The following is a 21,955-nucleotide window of genomic DNA, read 5'->3' as shown; positions in this document are numbered from 1 at the left end:
TTCTAGGCGCGCAGTCCGGAACCGTGCGACTGCTACGGTCGCAGGTTCGAATCCTGCCTCGGGCATGGATGTGTGTGATGTCCTTAGGTTAGTTAGGTTTAAGTAGTTCTAAGTTCTGGGGGACTGATGACCACAGTAGTTAAGTCCCATAGTGCTCAGAGCCATTTTTGCCATACAAATTGTCTTTTTTTTCAGATCGCTGAGCAGATGGTTATTGTAAATGGAGTGGTGTTCACCTATCAAGGAATTTGCCTCTGCGGCAGCATATAGGAACACATCCGCGAAAAGAAATTTTCCGTATTGATCTGTGTCCACTGTACACATTGGGGCACCCACTGAGAACAATCGTTTTGCACACGTAGCAGCTTCGTGAACTCCGTCGTGGCCAAAATTCGACGATATTATACTTCCAATGGCTATTACAAGCTGAGATTATTGTCTTCTTCGAGAGCATAACCGTAAAAATCGATATCAGGGGTAGTCCTTCGTGGTCCTTAGTAGTATATTCTGAATGAATCTCAGGTCAGAATATGATACCACAGTCCGTGGACAACTAAAGGATGAATGATAATATCTGTCTGAATTAGAATTGCCTCCAACCTTCTACTACCCATCACAGTTCGAACGGTACATGTTACTCATTCAGACAAGATGGTTATCATAGCTGTATTCTTCGACTCTTTCTGCTCTAAAAATGAATGATTTTTACGTTTGGGCATCAACAACTTAGTTGACACATGTTATCTGTTTACTGCCAGTACCTCGTCTCCTACCTTCCAAACTTTACAGAAGCTCTCCTGCGAACCATGCAGAACTAGCACTCCTGAAAGAAAAGATATTGCGGAGACATGGCTTAGCCACAGCATCGGGGTTCTCCGCAATATACTTTCTTTCAGGAGTGCTAGTTCTGCATGGTTCGCAGGAGAGCTTCTGCAAAGTTTGGAAGGCAGGAGACGAGGTACTGGCAGAAGTAAAGCTGTGAGGACGGGGCATGAGTCGTGCTTGGGTAGCTCAGTTGGTAGAGCAATTGCCCGCGAAATGCAATGGTCCCGAGTTCGAGTCTCGGTCCGGCACACAGTTTTAATCTGCCAGGAAGTTTCATATCAGCGCGCACTCCGCTGCAGAGTGAAAAATCTCATTCATGTTCATGGGTTGTTGATAGTTTAACGCGCCCCCCCCCCCCCCCCCTCACCAACCATACAATTGATGAACTCTGGCGCAGACCAGAAGCAAAATGGAATGACATACCCATATCTCTCATCTAAGATCAGTTCTGCTTGATGCTCAGCCAGGCTAGAGCCATTGCTGCTAGCCAATGTGACAGCTCTGTGCATTAAATTTCTCAACTTGTATACTCCCAAATAAATTAAAAGGTTAATCAAGTATTTATCCTACTACAGTGTATACGCACAAAAACTAAAATTTCGTTATTTGATAAGCTTGCTGGCGTTGCTGTTTTAATGGTCACGCCACGAGATGCCCGCTGACAGAGGAGTGAGAGGCACAATAAGAAAAAATGCCCTGTGCGCATGTGCAACACCAGTGTAGGAAAACTTCAGCCATAATATTGTTAATGTAGTAGGCGGGCAATGTTGATAGTTCAGACTGTAGATCTCGTGCCAGCTGGCATGCCTACAAGCTACTCTGACTTACCGTGGCGCGTCTTAATAGACGTTGGTAAGCCAAAACGTTATGACTACTTGATCAGCGCCGGCCGGTGTGGCCGTGCGGTTCTGGGCGCTTCAGTTTGGAACCGCGTGACCGCTACGGTCGCAGGTTCGAATCCTGCCTCGGGCATGGATGTGTGTGATGTCCTTAGGTTAGTTAGGTTTAAGGAGTTCTAAGTTCTAGGGGACTGATGACCACATATGTTAAGTCCCATAGTGCTCAGAGCCATTTTGAACTTGATCAGCAACATGTTGGGCCACCTTTGGAAAGCAGTACAGCAGCGGTTCTGTGTGACATGGATTCGAAAAGTCATTGGTAGGTCCTGAGAAGTATGTGGCACCGGATGTCTAGGCAGAAGTCAAGCGATTCCCGTAAATTACAAGACGGTAGTGTGTGTATGCGGGGCTGCCGTCCGATAACATCCCTGTTGTGCTCCTTTGGCTTGAGAAAAGGCAAATCTAGTGGATAAGGCATCATCGTGAGTGCACTACCATCCTCTTCAAACCACTCTCGCACGGACAGTTATCATACTGGAAGATGAAATCGCTGTCTGGGGCGATATGAAGCATGATAAAATGCAATTGGTCAACATTAATGTTCATGTAATCCACATCTGTCCTGGTGCGTTCGATTACTACCGAGGTGAATTTCTGCTTTAGCATGATACTGCTCCCAACGACCCGTGTCCATGATGCAGCGCCTGTTGCTAGTAGCCAAGCCCTTTGCCTGGATGACGTAATAGAAAACGTCATTCATCCTACAAGGTGACACATTTCCGTTGATCCACGGTCCAATCACGATAATGGGTGCCCACTGTAATCGTAATTGTTAGTACCACTGGATCAGTTTGGAAACACGTAAGGGACGTCTGCTGGAGCTTGATATTGAACACTGTGCGCTAAAAAGTGTGCTCTGAAAAAATTATGCCTGCACTAGAATCGTACTCTGTCATCAGACCTACCAGAGATCACAGAATATCATGCTTTACATAGTCGACAAGCCCCAGACACCCACGTTCTGTGATGAGGCGTGTGTCCGACCCATTGTCGTCTACTGATGTTTTCACTGTCCTTCCACTCTTTCCGTAGATGCTCACGACAAAAGCACCCGAACTTCTGATAGCTGCCTTGTGTCAAAGTCGTCTTTACCTATAAACTTCCCCATTTATTGCCGGCCGGTGTGCTCGAGCGGTTCTAGGTGCTTCAGTCCGGAACCGCGCTGCTGCTACGCTCGCTGGTTCGAATCCTGCCTCGGGCATGGATGTGTGTGATGTCCTTAGGTTAGTTAGGTTTAAGTAGTTCTAAGTCTAGGGGACTGATGACCTCAGATGTTAAGTCCCATAGTGTTTAGAGCCATTTGAACCATTTTGAACCCCGCTTGTTGTCCGTATCGTCTTTGGAATGAACAACCATTTGTGTTTGCTTCGCTTATACACTGAGTGACAAAAAAATGAAGCGTCAGAAGGGGAAGAAGAAACGAAATGAAACTTCACTGGCTGATATGGTATGTGATGACATTTCAGTGGTACAATATTGAGTCAAATATAAAAAGAACTTGGAACCATACATCAGTAAGATGTCGCACCCCCTCTGGCCTGGACGCAGGCACTGAGTCGATTGTGAAGGGAGTCGTACAGCAGCTGTATTCTCTCCCTGGGCAAGTTGGCGCACGACTGTTGTAACTAGTCCTTGATTTCCTAGATAGTGCCACTGTGACGTAGCTGACGTCCGAGCCGGGCACACACATGTTCTATTGAGGACAGATCTGGGGATTTTGCTGAACGTGGGAATACTTCAACATCACACAGATAAATGTTTTTGAAACTTTTTACGGTGATTCTATTAGAAAGTCATCGGCTACAATAATTTTAAAATTTTTTGAAATGAAACAGTCCCAACCACTTCGAGATGTTCATTTATTTACTGGTGATCGGTTTCGACCACTGTTCTGTACGTCGTCCATGGGAGGCTGCTGAAGATAGCGAGGAGCAGGTGCCACTCTCGGAGCACTATGCCAGAACAGTGGTCGAAACCGGTCATCATTAAATTAATAAACCTCTTTATGCGGTTGGGATTGTTTTATTATGAAAAATATAATGAGAATGGTTAATAGCGACTCATGACGTTAGTGGACAAGCATTGTCCTACTGAAAAATGGCAGCACGATTCTGTGCAAGAGAGGTAACACGTGAGGATGGAGTATGTACGTGACATGGTGCCGTCAGAATTACGTCACTACCCGCCGTGACCCCAAGCCGTGTCCGATGGCTCTCCACACCACGACGCTGGGACTAATACCTCTGTGCCGCTATAAAACATTGGAAGAGCGGGACGTTTTCCAAAGTCACCACCATACTTGCCAACGATAGTCATCTGGAGTAGTGCAGAACCATGATTCCTCGCTGAACACAGCGCTACGCCATTCAATCGCAGTTCACGCTTCCAGTCATGGCACCTCTCCAAATACAGCCGATGTTAGCACCAGCCTACACATGCGGCCGTAATTCTCTAGACCGGCTGTTGCTAGTCTCAACCCAATTGTATGGGGGGGGGGGGATACAAAATGTTGCAGGGAGTCCATTACTTGTTCTCGGATGGCAAACCCAGATGTGAAGGAGTTAGAACGTGCCTGGTGGACAATACTGCTTGTCTCCCTTCTGGAGGTCAAACGTGGTCAACCACAAACTTGACGACGTCTATGTATTCCCTCACATTCGAATGTAGTCCAACATCGGACCACTGTCACATGTGAATGGCGCAAAAATCTGGATATTGGATGACTCGATCAGCCAACCAAATGGAGACCGATAACTGTCCTGTTCTGATAATGCTGTCTCACACGAATATGTGGCATCTCCGTGTCCTTCATAGTGGTCACTCAAAATCTGAAGCTGTTCACGTCCCTCATATTCCCTAGGCCTGAGAACAACACTGAATATGAATAAGACTCATGCGCTCTGGCTGTGACAGAGGACAGCAACCGTGATCATTTACATGCCCGGCGATGCTGAGTACGTATAAACAGTTACAATGACATATGAACATGTCTTCTCTGTTCTTCACTTTTTTTGTCAGGCAGTGTACTTTCTTTACCTGGCCACGTGCCTGGAATCAGACACCATTCTATCTCGCGGCGGTCACTTGTCATAATGTTTCGCTCATCATTGTATAGTGCTCCAGCAGACGGTGGATTTTCGAACTCCTTTATTTTTCCTATGCGTACAGTATATTCAGCCATAATCCATGGTTTCGTAATTGATTAAATAATCTGTGTTGTGCTCCTGAACAACAATGCTGTTGATAACATCTAGTCCTGTACTAGCATATACGAAGGTTGGAACTTTAATAGTGGCAAGTATTTATTTACAGCTCGTACAAAACAGATACGTGTTTCAAAGTTGTACTGACCTTCAAAGTAGTCACCAACATTGTGTATAACCCGTTACGAGCGATGTGGAAGTCGTACGATACTTTTAGCAGTGCCAGTTGTGTTGACAGTTCTAGCGGCGCGGTTTATTGCCCGACGAATTTGTAGCATTTCTGAAACGAATGACGTGAAGTGTTTCCTTCAGTTTAGAAATCGAGTTGAACTCAAGAGGGCTTAAGTCAGGGGACTGCAGTAGGTGGTATAGCACTTAGGAGCCCCATCAATCAAACAAATCAGTAACAGCCTGCACTGTACGTGCTTGAGCATTGTCCTGCAAGATGATGGTCAGGTACTGCAAAAGTGTCATCACTTCTGTCTCTAAGCGGGTCGTAGGTTGTGTGTCAAAAATGAACAGCTATGGGCGTCGGGAGTGAAGCTGCGGATCATGCTGCCTATTGCGCACATTTTGAGTCGTAACACGACTTCCTGTGGCTGCACGAAAAGCATTATTCAACATGGTCGCGTTGCTGTCAAGGTTCCTCCGAGCCATAATCCGTAGGTAGCAGTCATCCATTGCTGTAGTAGCCCTTGGGCGGCCTGAGCGAAGCATGTCATCGACAGTTCCTGTCTCTCTGTATCTCCTCCATGTCCGAACAATATCTCTTTGGTTCACTCCGAGACGCCTGGACGCTTCCCTTGTTGAGAGTCCTTCCTGACACAAAGTAACACTGTGGACGCGATCGAAGCGCGGTATTGACCGTCTAGGCGTGGTTGAACTACAGCCGTGTACCTCCTTCCTGGTGGAATGACTGGAACTGATCGGCTGTCGGACTCCCTCCGTTTAATAGGCGCCGCTCATGCATGGTTGTTTACATCTTTGGGCGGGTTTAGTGACATCTCTGAACAGTCAAAGGGACTGTGTCTGTGATACAATATCCACAGTCATAGTCTGTTTTCATGAGTTCTGGGAACCGGCGTGATGCAAAACTTTTTTTGATGAGTGTATGATTACAGGGGCATTTAAACATTATTTGGAAATTTGTGGTAAGGCCTAATGGGACCAAACTGGACCGTGACAAGACGCCTTAGACTGCGCGGCTAAGCATTATTGTTGTCTGCATTAAACTAGAACGAGTCAAGGAGACTAACTGCTGAAAATGCAAATTACCTCGTTAAACGTTCGTGCTTACAGTGCAGCTTCAAGCGAGCCCTCAGCAAATGAATATTTCTATGTAACCCCATGCACACCACTTAAAAGCTGTCCCCTGTTTAATGCTGCTGCATTGATGAGATTTCTCAGTCGGTAATGTCGTCACATTTCAAAATGAATGTTTTTCGTTGATCTTGCCTCCTTCGCTCTTTGCGTTCAAACTCGTTCTCTTTCGAGGCATTATATCAAGTTCACCGGGAATGTTGCGAGAGTAAATCACTTTGCTCACAGGCCGGTCATTTGTCGAATTTTTCGCTGTGATAAGTTATATGAGTTAATTTGTAGCTAGAAAGAAATTTTCACTATGCAGCGGTGTGTGCCCCAGGCTGTGCCAAAGCCATATCTTCGCAATATACATTCTTCCAGAAGTGCTAGTTCTGCAAGTTTCGCAGGAGAGCTTCTGTGAAGTCTGGAAGATAAGAGACGAGGTACTGGCGGAAGCGAAGCTGTGAGGAGGGGTCGTGAGTCGTGCTTGGGTAGCTCAGTTGGTAGAGCACTTGCCCGCGAAAGGCAGTGTTCCCGAGTTCAAGGCTCGGTCCGGCATACAGTTTTAATCTGCCAGAATGTTTCATAATTTGTAGCTGTTTGGAAAAAAATGTGATCGTCCATTTAACATCTTATAATGTTACACTTGGCATTTTTGTATTTCATGGTGTACGATGCATGTAAAGTCTGTGAGTGGTTGCATAATTATCTAGAAACATGCGCTTCTCCACTGAGAACAACGCTTGCCCCAGTCTGTAAACATTATAACCAAAAATAAGTTCCGTAGATCTTACGATGCGGCTGTTGATACATTAGAGAATTAATAGCACATCTAACGAGTGCGGTTCTTTATCCGTGAAAAAGCCGATTTAGCAAAGTTGGATGCGGTGAAGTTATTGTCAGTAAGTTCGTGGTGAAATATGTAATAACTGTAGCTTGTCATACTGCAAACATCTCTATGAAAAGTGCAAAGTGATGAGGCATATCTATGAAAAATTTTGTTTAAGTAAGAAGCATCGTTTACAAACCATGGACAAGTAAATCTTCGCAATATGCACAAATCGTCAGTTGAAAATCCACGGTGACTCAAAGGAGTGGATAAAAACAACGGTCTTTGTCTATCAATATTTGGCGCGTGTTTCTCAGGACACCCATCATTGGTCCCCGTTCTATCGACGAGAATCTAAATCTAAATCTCGAGTTTCTAAGATTTGCTGCTGCCGCAGTTACTGGAAGACATCCCATTGGATATAAAACAATCAGTGTGGTACCAATTTGATGGATGGCCCTGCCATTTCGCATACGTAATGACCGACCCTCTTAAGAGAGAATTTAGAGAGTAATGGGACGTTCGTTCAGGAAACGCAAAATGGTCTGCACACGCACCAACCTTAACACTTGTATACTTTTATCTGTGGTGAAAATTGAAATAAGAGATTTGTTAGGAAACACCGACGACTCCCGAAGGCGTAAAATGCCCTATAACACGGACCTGAGCTGACGTTAACTCCAGATTGAATTCAACGTGCACTATTGCATCTCAGGAATAACTTTATAGCGTTTAGCAGTGCTCAAGGTCAACATTATGAGCACTTAGCATGACAGCCGTGATAATAGACACACGAACTGTGCCTGCTTATTTTTGCTATAGCAGGATGCGGGACAGTGGTTTGTGCCGATGTTATCTTGATACTGTTTGATCAAGTCGCACACAGGTTATGTCGTTGAAGTTCCCTTAGAAGATTCTTTCAAATGCCACAGAAGAAAGTATATAGTTCCATTAGAAATAGCAATCAGTGTCGTTACTAGGCGATTGTAAACGATAAAAATTACTTGCAAACGTCAGAAAATTTGCCATGTTGCCCACTGTAAACTGGCGAGAACCTCATCTCGATGTATTTATTTATTCTGAATATGTTTGAGGTGGCCTGTCTTAGTTGCTTTACCCTTTGTACACTCCTGGAAATGGAAAAAAGAACACATTGACACCGGTGTGTCAGACCCACCATACTTGCTCCTGACACTGCGAGAGGGCTGTACAAGCAATGATCACACGCACGGCACAGCGGACACACCAGGAACCGCGGTGTTGGCCGTCGAATGGCGCTAGCTGCGCAGCATTTGTGCACCGCCGCCGTCAGTGTCAGCCAGTTTGCCGTGGCATACGGAGCTCCATCGCAGTCTTTAACACTGGTAGCATGCCGCGACAGCGTGGACGTGAACCGTATGTGCAGTTGACGGACTTTGAGCGAGGGCGTATAGTGGGAATGCGGGAGGCCGGGTGGACGTACCGCCGAATTGCTCAACACGTGGGGCGTGAGGTCTCCACAGTACATCGATGTTGTCGCCAGTGGTCGGCGGAAGGCGCACGTGCCCGTCGACCTGGGACCGGACCGCAGCGACGCACGGATGCACGCCAAGACCGTAGGATCCTACGCAGTGCCGTAGGGGACCGCACCGCCACTTCCCAGCAAATTAGGGACACTGTTGCTCCTGGGGTATCGGCGAGGACCATTCGCAACCGTCTCCATGAAGCTGGGCTACGGTCCCGCACACCGTTAGGCCGTCTTCCGCTCACGCCCCAACATCGTGCAGCCCGCCTCCAGTGGTGTCGCGACAGGCGTGAATGGAGGGACGAATGGAGACGTGTCGTCTTCAGCGATGAAAGTCGCTTCTGCCTTGGTGCCAATGATGGTCGTATGCGTGTTTGGCGCCGTGCAGGTGAGCGCCACAATCAGGACTGCATACGACCGAGGCACACAGGGCCAACACCCGGCATCATGGTGTGGGGAGCGATCTCCTACACTGGCCGTACACCACTGGTGATCGTCGAGGGGACACTGAATAGTGCACGGTACATCCAAACCGTCATCGAACCCATCGTTCTACCATTCCTAGACCGGCAAGGGAACTTGCTGTTCCAACAGGACAATGCACGTCCGCATGTATCCCGTGCCACCCAACGTGCTCTAGAAGGTGTAAGTCAACTACCCTGGCCAACAAGATCTCCGGATCTGTCCCCCATTGAGCATGTTTGGGACTGGATGAAGCGTCGTCTCACGCGGTCTGCACGTCCAGCACGAACGCTGGTCCAACTGAGGCGGCAGCTGGAAATGGCATGGCAAGCCGTTCCACAGGACTACATCCAGCATCTCTACGATCGTCTCCATGGGAGAATAGCAGCCTGAATTGCTGCGAAAGGTGGATATACACTGTACTAGTGCCGACATTGTGGATGCTCTGTTGCCTGTGTCTATGTGCCTGTGGTTCTGTCAGTGTGATCATGTGATGTATCTGACCCCAGGAATGTGTCAATAAAGTTTCCCCTTCCTGGGACAATGAATTCACGGTGTTCTTATTTCAATTTCCAGGAGTGTAGATAGCACATGTCAAATATCTTAAAGTATTCTTTCGTTCGAAACTGACTGCAACAATTACTTACAGCTTCTCTTACCCATACATCACACATTTTAAGATAAAGACATTTGTGTCATGTTGTTAAAATACACCAAAATGCATCAGTTTTGTAGTGCTTAAAATTATGTACGCATTCCACTTTTATTTTTTGTGCACTTTAACGTAAAGTAATACTTTAACCGCCAGAAAATTTGTATTACTACTGTTTAGGAGTCAACGTTCCACGCCGTCGGTTTTTGCCAGTTAAAAAAACTTCGGATCTGTTGCTGGTGATGAGCAATCTGTATAAATTGAAGAACGGATCACTTTCAATGAACCCTCTTCGAGGAAGTGACACGGTACCACTTGTCCACCTTTCTGAAGAGTATTATAAGGAGGTATGAAGTATGCCGTCGACGTATGTGCAAAATAACGAGGATATATTAGAGTTCACTGTTTTACTTTCCAAGGAAGAAGTCTTATGAAGTACACTGATAAGTATACCACTTCCCCTGGATTTCGTTATAGTCATTGCACCTTTTCTTTGCAGGTGAAGGACTTTCTCGCCAGATTTCAAAATATCCCAGACATTCTGGAATTGGAATTTCTAACAGTATCTGGAAACGTTTATTTTTCTAAAGGAGTATCTTTAAAGGTTAGTAGTTATGCAACTTTCAAGGCCCTACTTTAATTCCATGTTTACAACCAGTCCGCTAAAATTAGACACTGCATACATCTGATACGCGATAAACACCTCTAGAAGTACATGACATGTTTAAAACTACACGCTTGAAAGGCCGGCAGTACTTAGATTCTAGGCTATGATATTATTTCATGCGCTGTTGTAATAATACTAAATTTTTAGGTCTTATTAACTAACATATTATCTTACACACGTGCGAGAGTTTTGATTACACGTTTAATGTCAGTGTTACCATAGGAAATGAGATGATCATGGAGTTGTTTATTTGTGAGAGTGTCAAACATTTTTGTGGAACATGATTTAAACGAAGTTGTTTATCATTGTAAACTATATGTCTTTATTTCTTTCTAATTATTGCTGCTGCATTGCGTTTCAAAGATGGACTGACGCGCTTTAAGGTTGTGGTAATATTTTGGTTCATCAGTGCACATTGTGATCTTCAATTTTTACCATCCACGTTTGTCCATCTTCCCTTCTATCATACTGTAGGTCTTTCCTTATCAAGAGAAGCAGAGCACATACTCTCCTTCATCAATTTCCTTTCGTAGCGTCTCGCTATATGCTCAGCCTATGTCCGTTTCATTTTTGTAACCGTCATTATTACATCCTCAACTCCTGTTGTTTCTCTATCCATTCGCTTGTTTTTCTGTCTCGTCTTCTTGCGTCCGACATGCACGTTTGCGTTTCTCGTCAGTAAACGCTCGTTTTGAACAGCTTGCGCTCTTAACATACATTTTCAGTTTTTTAATTTAATACTGGTTGTAGATTTTCTGTTGAAAGTATATTAGAAATTTTATCTTCCAATACTTTTTAAGTGTCTACTTCTTTATTATTTTCAGTTATATTCAGAATACAAACTCTTCAACAATTTCTGTGACCTCGTCATTAATGATAACATCTTCTCGGGTGATCAGCCAAATGGCAGCGCCGTCTTGTCGCAACATTTCAATGAGTTTAGTGTCATCATCTTCAGGTGAAGAGGGGAGTTTTCGCCTGAAGATGATGAAAACAAAACTTTGAAACGTTGCGACAGAATGGCGCCAGCACTCGGTTGATCACCCAAGAGGATTTTATCGTTAATGATGAAGTCATACAAAATGCTGACTAGTTTTTACTCGGAGTACAACTGCAACAAGACGACGCGGCCACTCGGCTTGTCACCGGAGGAGATTTTGTCATTGATAATGAAATCATAGAAAATATTGACAAGTTTTTATTCTGAGTGCAATTCTGACAAGAAGGTGCTACCACTTGGCTGATAACCCGAGAAGACTTCATTAATGAAATACGCCAAGAAAGCCTGTAAACGCAGTCATTAATATCTGTTATTCCTCTAACGGCGTATTAACTCATCACGTTTTCGCTTTTCTGCAGTTAATCTTCAGACCTCCAGTCATAATTATTGTGTCCACTTCCTCTACCCTTTGGTGAAGTTCCTCTGGTTTCGAAAGAAATAAATCAATGGTATCTGCAAACCAAACGTGGCTCCGATAAGATCAGTTTATGCGTAACCCTTCTTCATCCCAATTTAATGATTTAAACACCTCCTCCAAAGTCCCAGAAAATATTTTTTTATCAAGTGGAGTAACCTTACCTAAAATCCTTTCTCAGTTTTGAGCGTTTTTCTCTTTTGATCCAGTAGATTGGAAGGCGTAGCTTTGTTTTATATATTTTTTAACAAACTGATGTAGGTATTCTCTGTTCCTTATTTAATGATGGCAAAATCAAACTCTTTATAGTAGTCTATAAACCGCATAAAAAGTGATCACTAATATCCGTTCCTTCTTTTTACCACTTACAAAGTGACCGCGCCTGCTCATTACCATCGATTTCGTCCAGATTTATGGTATACACAAGGTTGGCTAGAAATGTAAATGAGAGAAGTGGGAGCACTAGATGGTCAACCGTTTAGAGAGACTAGCAGTTTTGGCATGGGTTGGGCGAGGCATGGGCCATTTTACATTACCGTAGTGTCCAGGCGTAGCGGAGAGTACAAAAGAGTAAACTGAAGATTATGAGGTCTAGCCTGTATGCGGAAATATTCTTTATTTTCAATTTTACGTTAATGACACAACAGATAAACCGAAATAGTTGTCAATATATTGTATTTATTAATATTTTCATAAAATACATAAAAAGGACAAACAAAGGAAAATTTGAGATAGCTAATAAATTTCCAGGAGGGGATTCTAATGCATATAGTAGACCTTAGCGTATAAAATTACACAGTTTTATAATTTTACAGATGCCGATTTGCACTTGCAGGTATGATAGTCATATCAAAAACATGGGGAGCAGTAACTTTCTTGGCGTTTTGCACACTTTATAAACGCCACATTTTTACAGTGACATGTTTGTTTTAACGTTTCTTTAGAAAAGCTAACTTGGTTTGCATTCATAGAAGGTTCTCACCCACTTACAGTTGGCAGCAAACCACGATTAACAAACCGTTTCGCTAAATACTGGCGAGGATAGTTGGTGATATACAATGGACCGTGTTTCGTTGCACTCTTCTCGGGACGTGATTGCTTTTTATGTCGATGAGACAAGAACAGTTTCGAAGTTTTTCGATAAAGCTATTTACCCGACGATAAAAATAGACATCGCAGAGTTTCACTAACGGAGTGCATTTGGGGGGTTATCCTTCTTCAACTCGAAAACTCTCGTTGTATAACTATACATTTATTTCTCCTCCCCTGAGTCAGTCAACAGAAGAAATTTGTGATTCTTCAACTTCGCACCTGATGATGGCAACATCGTCGTTTGCCAAAATATTGTTCCGTTGGACACTGACCTCTGGCCGCTCACAAGTGATCTGTTTCTCAGTAAGAAATTTGTTCGCCTGTACAAAAGACTTCATCACGTCAGTCAAAAAACATTTGTGTTAGGCTGTTATAAGTTTCACAGATTTTGATGAAGTAATTGCGACAGTCCTACATTTTGCCACGTACTCATCCACCGTTTTTTGAACCCTTGGTCATAAAGATCCATTACTCTCTTGTAGGCGTACGAAGTCCTGTACGCTTTAATTACAACCACTTCATGGAAAGTTATTGGCAAAGTCATCTTGGACGTCGTAAGTACAATCCTTTCCTGGAAATATAACTCCAATCACAAGTTTTCCTTTGCCTTTCTTTTCCATGCCTTTCGTGGAAATATTAATTAAAACAATATACTGAGTATTATTTCGGTTTTATTTGCAGAGTCAGTTACGTAAAAATTAAAAATAAAAATGTTTCGTATAAGGACTCTACCACACGACACTTGAATTACCTTTCTGTAATCTTCTGTTTCTGCTGGGCCGAACGCTGAATGGAGTCTATGCTAACATAAATGGCTCATACATCGCCCAACCCGCGCCAAAAAGGCAAATTTTCGAAACTCTTGGTCGTCTAGATCTCTCACTTCCATCACTTTCATTTCTGGCCAAGCCCTTCATATACCACAAATTTCGACGAAATAGGTGATGACGCGTACGCGCGCTCCCCTTGTTAGGTGACACACAGTAGATTGTGTTACACCAACTAATGAAGCCGGCTTGTTCTTTTCATTGATTAAGGCTTGATGTTTGCTTTTAGTAGAGAAATAGTAAGACATTTGTGAAAATTTTGTAGACAGCTCAAAATACTTCTCGACCTACAGATCTCCACATCTTCCCTAATCGCTGTCTTGTGAATTACACTAATCGTAGCATATTTCCAGCTATCCGATATCGCCCTATTACGAAAACATACAACGATTCGCTATGCAAATTTTCCTTTCACCACTTCTTCCCATGCCTTGATGATTTATACTGTATCTCATCAATCATATAAGTTTTTCCTCTTTCCGTGCGCCGATTTGTTCCCCTACTTCTTCTGGTAGTACTTCCGGAATGTACTCAATCTTACAGCTTGTTTGTTTCATTAGGTGCACTATACAAATGTTTAAAAAAAATTTCAAACAGGTTTAGTAGTATCTACCAGTTTGATGTAGCAGAGTCAGCCGATATTCTGAGTAATGTTATGTCACTGCCCAGTATACGTCATACCTCGGTTGTTGTAGTCTGTTGTCCCTAAGATCTTCTGATTACACTTTCTGACTTTTTGTCGGAGAGTTTCTGAATAGTTTAGTTTAATTCATTCTGACTTTGCTATTATTTACTTTTAACTCTTTTTCTCTTCTTCATCAGCTGTCTTGTGTCGTCTCAAATTTTCTTTCCTTTTCGCTCCTGCAACATCTCTTGCTGTTTCCAATACAATATTTGTTAAATAATCCTTTCTCACATTTAAGCCTAGTATTCTCCACTTCCTAGAGGCTTACACTGTCGTTTCATGGCCAAGATCTGAGTTTTGTCAAAGAATACTTGTAATCCTATTGTTTGAAGACTGGCGATCTGGGCACGAACTTCTTCCACATCCAGAGCTGAGATAGCTAAATATATCTCGATTGTTGTAGAGTGTCACCCTTAAAATCGTCGATGTCACTAGACTGACTTGTGACAATTCTGATGACATTTGGCCCCAAGATGTGGAGGTGTCATGTAAGACATAACTCCGAAAAGATTGGAGTGGTTTCAACCACATTTCACACGCATGGTTTTTTTTCCCTCAGGGGGAAAAAGTGCTGCGGAAATAAGACACACCTAGCAACTCTGTTTTCGGAGCTGAGTGTATGAAAATCGAAAATGGTGGCAAGTAAGCGTAGCTTTTCAGCTAAGCTTAGTACACACGTCTTAATGTCTAGTGTAAGATCATGCCAGGGCAGCAGCTAATACACTTTGTAAGCCACTGCATTAACTATGTAGATTTGTTTTCAGTGACTATTTTGGACACTCTATTCGTTTCACAGAGCATTAGATCACCGAAATAACCCACCCATTATTTTAAAAAGGAGATAAAACCAGCTCGGATAATTAAAGATAAATAATTCTTCTGGACTGTACATACAAAAGGTTTACCCGTATGATTTACTACAAGATCAAAAACAGTCTGGAACCACAACTTGGAGCATACGAATCGCCCATGCAGAAGCTGCTCAGACTAAATTCTCACCCTGATACTAATAATTGCATATTACAAGCGCAGAAATAAACAACTCTTTACTTTACTCGTAGGTCTCAAAAAGGGTATGATAGCGTCTATAGAAGGACATTTTTAAAAACCTTCAGATCGTACGGTCTTCATGCAAGATTAATTAAAATATATTGAATTCCCTTTAATCAACACAAATTCGAAGGTAAAGTTCAGGGAAAAATATTCAAAAGCTTTCGCAATAATAACCAATCTTAGACAAGGTGAAATGTTATCCTCACTTCTTTTCAATGTAACCGACGATTACACCATGAACCCACTAAAATCAAAATTGGAGCAAACCCCTCGATAAGTACAAACTGTCTAGGATTAACGGATGATTTAGCTCTCTTAGCTGTGGATGTGGAAGAAGTTAGTGCCCAGATCAACAGTCTTCAAAAAATAGAATTACAACTGCCCTTTGAGAAAACTGATATCTTGCCCACGAACCCCCGTTTATAAGTAAAGCCTTCATAAACAACCATAAAATGTTCTTAGTTCTTCATTTTAAATATCATGGAAAAATCACCAGGCACAACATAAGTGAGGAAGAAACAGGCATAAATAGGACCAACCAAAAGTCCAGTTTGTAACCCAGTCTAAGTATGATAAGAAAAGTTTGTTAATTGACAATAAGATCGAATACTATAAGACAGTAAGTCTCTCGGAAGTCACATATGCTTGCGAAACATTGATCCAAATGATTGCTTCTTCAAAACCGAAAGAAGTGTCATCAGAAGTAGCACAAATAAAAAAAGACTACGTCGAAGAAGTCTGGAGAATTCTTCCCAATTAAACTGTCTATCGAGAGATTGTCTCAAGAAGTAGGATAAAGAAGAAGGAAAGAATCTCTTATTTCTTTCACATCTTGCGAATGCAAAGAAACGGGATTTTACAACAACTTAAGATGAGAAGTCTTAGAAAGAAGACAGGCGGACAATACGAATTGAAACATTATGATCGGAAAGACCCAAATAGTGTTGGGCGGATTGCAAGAACCGAACAGTACTGTATATCCTTTAAGATTTTTCGGTTATAATGCAAGAGTTTGCGTGAGGTAATGGTAATGTTTTCATAATATCGTAATCGGCCAGCAACAAAGTCGGTGTTATTACTAAAGAATGTATATTTGCTACAAAGGATTTGATATGGGGACATCCGCAACTGAGTAACATATTCGTAAAGTGACTTTCCATACTGACTGGCCCGACCGCCGTGCACTTATGATTGTCTGTAATTGAGTTTATGACTTTCTAAGTATTGTCTCATCTCATAACTGCTTGTACGTACTCTGAAACCAACTTTTCCCTCTTGTTTTTACAGTTGTTGACTCCTGAAGATGGAGCTCTAATGCTCTGAAACCGGTCTTGCAATTAAAAATTTTTTTTATTTAAGCTGAAGCGGATTATTACTTCACGAATAACTGTATTTGAGTAGTTTTCAGAAATTGACGTATGTCTACAGTTGTGCTACATCAATGGAATATGACAATGAAGGTTGTTGTTTGAATACGTGATCAACACTCAGGCTATACTTCCGCATTTTGATCTTTTTTCTAAGACACAAAAGTGATAAGCTGTTGAACATTTTTGAGGTATGGAATTATTATTATCAGTATTGCATATTACACACCCAAGTAGCAAATTCCTGTACAGAGCATATGTTAATCATTCTTCCTCTTTAGGTGCTACCCTCCAAAAATATTGGTGGATGCCGTCGGCGTTCTCCTTTTGTTAGTTGTTATCTGATACATCTGTGAGATGTGGACGTCTGATCTCAGTATCAGTCAGTCATGTTTTCCTTACATTTCGTTAGATATTTACATAAAAGGGTTTCCATCCATCACGTCTCAGGTATCCCATACACGTATTTGCTCATGGAATTTTGAAACTTTTTTACACATTGCTTTAGAAACCTAAATACGTGTTATGAGACATTGCTGGCTACAGAACATCGGTACAATCAGAACTGAAGCGAAACTGGCGAAGGAGTGACCTCAATGTGTTACACAGCTAGCCAATCACATTAGAGTCTGCATCTTATAGTCCGTATGTTATAGCATGTCCCTGATTAACATTCAGTTTCCTTAATTTTAACAAAGTATCTACAATCGATAGTCGCTCTTGCTTTGTCCTCACTGATTCCTATTATCTTTTTGTGTAGTTGTGATTTTGACAGTTGCAAGCTTCCATTTCTTGTTTTCTCGTTTTCGTGATGACGTCTTTTCATCATATCTCTCTTCAGGAACCTGTCATACATTTCGCTTTTCAAATAATATTTTAGAAGGCATTAAAGAGAAAAGGTATTTCCGCCTATATATTTTCGTGTAGTATCCCCTATCTCTCCAACCTCTCTCACTCCTACCCCACCCCACGATTTCCTGAGGCTACTGAGTGCAACCAATGTAATTTGATTCTTACGTTCACAGCTCATAGTCCTAACATACTTTTATCAATAACTTTTAACTACCGCTATTTATAACTTTCACAACTGTTTGCTATATTGAGACCAACATAAATATGATGTGAGAGAAGTTGCAGTGAATATGAATGTCTTAGAAAGTTACCAAAATATTATCATTTAAAGGCTTGATCTTCGTATGGCAAACTTCCATAGTACTTTCAACCACCTCACATCATATACTGTTGGGTATCATAACCATTTATCTCAAATCGGACATGAACATGTGTTTTTAGATGTATGCTTGTGCCTGTTGTTATCAGAAATGAATAATTAACATCTTTTATTTTCAGGGTACAGTTATAATTTTTGGTAATGGCAGCAACAAAGTCTGCATTCCACCAAACGCTCTGTTACAAAACAAAATAGTCAAAGGTGCCTTAAATATTTCTGATTTTTAACGAAATTATTTTATAGAGCTTTTTGTGAAGTTATTGGCTTCAACATAGCACAAGGTCTTCTGAACTTGTTTACAGCTATATTTTTATTACCAAGGGTTTTATCTGGACAATCTGTAACTTTTGTATTCAGCAGTATATATAATTTTCTGTGATAGTATATCAGTTTTAGATAAAAATTTTCTCATGTCTATGAAAAAATATTTTGTGAATATTTTTTTCTCTAAACGATGTATCAGATTTATTGTGAACTCGTGTTAAAAGGTGAGTGAAAGTATTGACAGCAATTCGCTGTAAAATCAACTGCACATTGTATGCAATGGATTTAAATTAAAAACTACATCTCTAAATATCTTTTTCTTCACATAAATAGTTAAACTTAATAATCGTTTTTCTAGTTTCGGAATATTTACCTTATGGGAATTAGGTTGTGCCTGATTATGAAATCAACAAAATCTTTACCCTCATGCCTACAATAAACCCATCCCACTTCTGCTCAGACAGCAAAGTACCTCGCCAATTCTCACCGCCATGGGTTTGTTCAAACTCAGGTCGCAACTCCGCTTTGATAAAAAATTTAAGACAACTCACTTCAGACATTCTTCTTACAACACAATCTCCAAACTCCAGTCTTTTAATAATCCGGTTAAAATTCGTCGATGATCCACTTCGCTGCGAGGGGTAGCCGTGCGGTCTCAGGCGCCTTGCCACGGTTCGCGCGGTTCACCCCGACGGAGGTTCGAGTCTTCCATCGGGCATGGGTGTTGTCCTTAGCGTAAGTTAGTTTAAGTTAGATAAAGTAGTGTGTAAGCCAAGGGACCGATGACGTCAACAGTTTGGTCCCATAGGAACTCACCACAAACTTCCAAAAATTGATCCACTTCCACCAAGCCTAAATTGCTTGGTGGGAACTCAAAAACCTGATTCCGAAAACACATCGACTTTCAACAATGGCAGAATCTCCAAATTTGCTTCAAACACGATTCTCTGTCCTTTCGATGAACATCGCTCCCTTAACTTTGAGCCCTCTTAGTGACAAAATGGAACACATGTCTGTGTCCTCACATATTTGCAAAATGGAAAAATGTCCTCACAGATAAAAGGAAAGGGGTTGCCAGTGCGGAAAACAGTCGTTGGACCTACTGGACCCGCAGATATCGCAACACTGGATTTACTGCCAAGGCTTTTACTTCCATAACGTCGTCTTAAATCATTTCCTTTACGTCTTACTTAGAGCAAAATTAATACGACAATCCAACTCTGCTTCCATCTCTTCTATCCGTACTTCTTCTGCTGCTGATAATTTGTCATTGCGGGGTTGCTGACCTGTTCTCTGGCAGACTGCATAGTGGATCCATGGCGAATTTTTTCACATCTTACAAAACCGTAAATCAATCTTTTCTCGCTTCAAAACTGTACTGGTTTCGGAAGTAGGAAGCGGTGGAAGAACGAACCGCGATACTGCTCAGGAGACGAAAACTGGTTTCCTGAGGGATCAAAAACAGATGAAGATTTGCGCCGATTATAAGGGGTACAGACGCGACTAGAGAGAGAAATCCCTCTAGGGAATATGGCACTGTATTTCAGGTGGAAATATCTGCTGTCAGAGAGTGAGCAGCGGAGAATCGTGGTACTTACATTTTCTCAGACAGCCAAGCAGCTCTGAAATCTCTGTCAGCCCCAGCAACGAGATCAAAGACCGTTGTTGAATGCCTTGAAAGCCTTGTGGGGCTAGAGGAAAACAACAGGGTAAAATAGTTGTGGGTTCCATTGTCGGATGAGAACCTGTCCTAACCGTCGCTAAGGCACAGGTAAGAACAAAACTACGTATCTGTATTAGGAGACAGCACGCAGAATATTGGACTAAGATCTAAAAACAGAAACATGGCAAGTCAATGATGCCAAAGTCATATCATAGGAGAAGTTCCATAATCTTGGGCTTGAACAGGAGTCAGATTACACTCAAGAAAACTTTATGAAATACTTACATACGGTGGGTATTGATAAAGAAGTCTCTTAAGGGCGGACTACGAAGTAAGGGAGATGAATCCACACAATCTTTCAATCTGCAACGTTGGAGGCCAAAAGACGTTGGGGCGTTAATTCCTGAAGAAATTTTGTCTAGTAAAAAACTAGTAAAATACCTATTATTCTATAAAGGTGCTGGTTGGCTTTACTGGAGTTACACCGAGAGAAATTGCACAAAAAAAAAAAAAAACAAAACAGTTTCAGAGTGGGCACCTGGGGCTAAATTCACGGTAGTTTTGTCTCCCTGTATAACTAAATCAAACAAACAGTCACGCCATACTCCTACTCCCACAGATACTTGTCATTGGGGTGCTGGACTATTCTCTGGTAGATTACTACCTGGACCTACGGGGTTTATCTCCACAGCTTGCAGAGATGCAAATTTATTACCATTTCATACTTCGGGTCTGTATTGGTTTTTCTTTCTGTAATTCTTCCTGTCCCAGTTTCGCATTCTGGAAGTAGAGCGTCAGTGTATGTTCTGGACAATAAAACACTCCAAATGTATACAAGAAAGGCTAACTGTATCGTATTACAGCTGATCCAGTTGTGAATGTAATATTCAAGGCTACTGGTGACACATGTCAAGATCATCACTCAGGGAGACGGAAGGGAAGGGTGGGAGGGGGCGGAAGGGAAGTTGGGGGAGAGGAAGTGGAAGAGGGGGAAAGGTCGGTCAATCATGTTACATCGACGTCATGATACTGTCTGCCAATTGCTGTAATTCCCTGGGGAACTACTATCTGAGCCGATGGTGTGTAGGCTCAGCCCTCCACCATTTGAACAATTTTGATTCTTATGATTCAGTTATTTTGAGTGCTGTCATTTTGCTGTCTGCACTACATGTTGTTGAGAGGACGAAGAGGCTCTACTACTTTCGGGCAATATGCTCAACATTCTAGCATTTTCTCTGTAATGAGAGGATTAAGGCGTGTATATTTGTTATAAAAATTATTTTTATTACTATCCCAGTTACATGAATTCTTTCATTTGCTGTATGTAGAAGCAAAGTTTAAAAAAGGGTAGGTAAGACACCTTGATAGTAAGAAATAGTCATGGATAATCTGCAAAATGGTGTAAAATATTAGTCGAGGGACACCCTTGCTCTAACGCAATCTTCTTTGAATTATTTATCAAACAGTTTGTTACTATTACAATATGACCCCATAGAAGTCAAAGTATCTAAATTGTGTAAAAAAGACGTTATTATTAACATATAAATAATGTTATTTTTCCCAGCAGGGAGTATTCGTCCATCTATAATTGTAAATATGTATGTACAGTACTGTCCACTAAATTTGCTACACCAAGAATAAATGCAGATGATAAACGGGTATTCATTGGACAAATATATTATACTAAAACTGATATGTGATTACATTTTCACGCAATTTGGGTGCACAGATCCTGAGAAATCAGTACCCAGAACAACCACCTCTGGTCATAATAACGGCCTTGATACGCCTGAGCATTGAGTCAAACAAGAGCTTGGATGGCGTGTACAGGTACAGCTGATCATGCAGCTTCAACACGATACCACAATTCATCAAGAGTAGTGACTGGCGTATTGTGACGAGTCAGACGTTTTCAATTGGTGAGAGATCTGGAGAATGTGCTGGCCAGGGCAGCAGTCGAACATTTTCTGTATCCGGAAAGGCCCGTACAGAACCTGCAACATGCGCTCGTGCAT

General features: G+C 42.1%; 1 protein-coding gene across 1 annotated transcript in view; it reads left to right on the top strand.

The window, feature by feature from the left end:
* Positions 1 to 18,240, top strand: part of LOC124775146 (UTP--glucose-1-phosphate uridylyltransferase-like) — a 266,959-nt gene extending 248,719 nt beyond the window's left edge. The window contains exons 11-13 of the mRNA XM_047249986.1: positions 9,857 to 10,023; positions 10,176 to 10,280; positions 18,133 to 18,240. Coding sequence (XP_047105942.1) covers positions 9,857 to 10,023; positions 10,176 to 10,280; positions 18,133 to 18,240 — 380 coding nt within the window. The remainder of the gene's footprint in view (positions 1 to 9,856; positions 10,024 to 10,175; positions 10,281 to 18,132) is intronic.
* Positions 18,241 to 21,955: the final 3,715 nt, after the last annotated feature.

The sequence above is a fragment of the Schistocerca piceifrons genome, chromosome 2 (assembly GCF_021461385.2).
Source record: "Schistocerca piceifrons isolate TAMUIC-IGC-003096 chromosome 2, iqSchPice1.1, whole genome shotgun sequence".
NCBI classification, from domain to species: domain Eukaryota; kingdom Metazoa; phylum Arthropoda; class Insecta; order Orthoptera; family Acrididae; genus Schistocerca; species Schistocerca piceifrons.
Note: the sequence above shows the minus strand (reverse complement) of the source record. Positions and strands in the feature narration are given on the sequence as shown.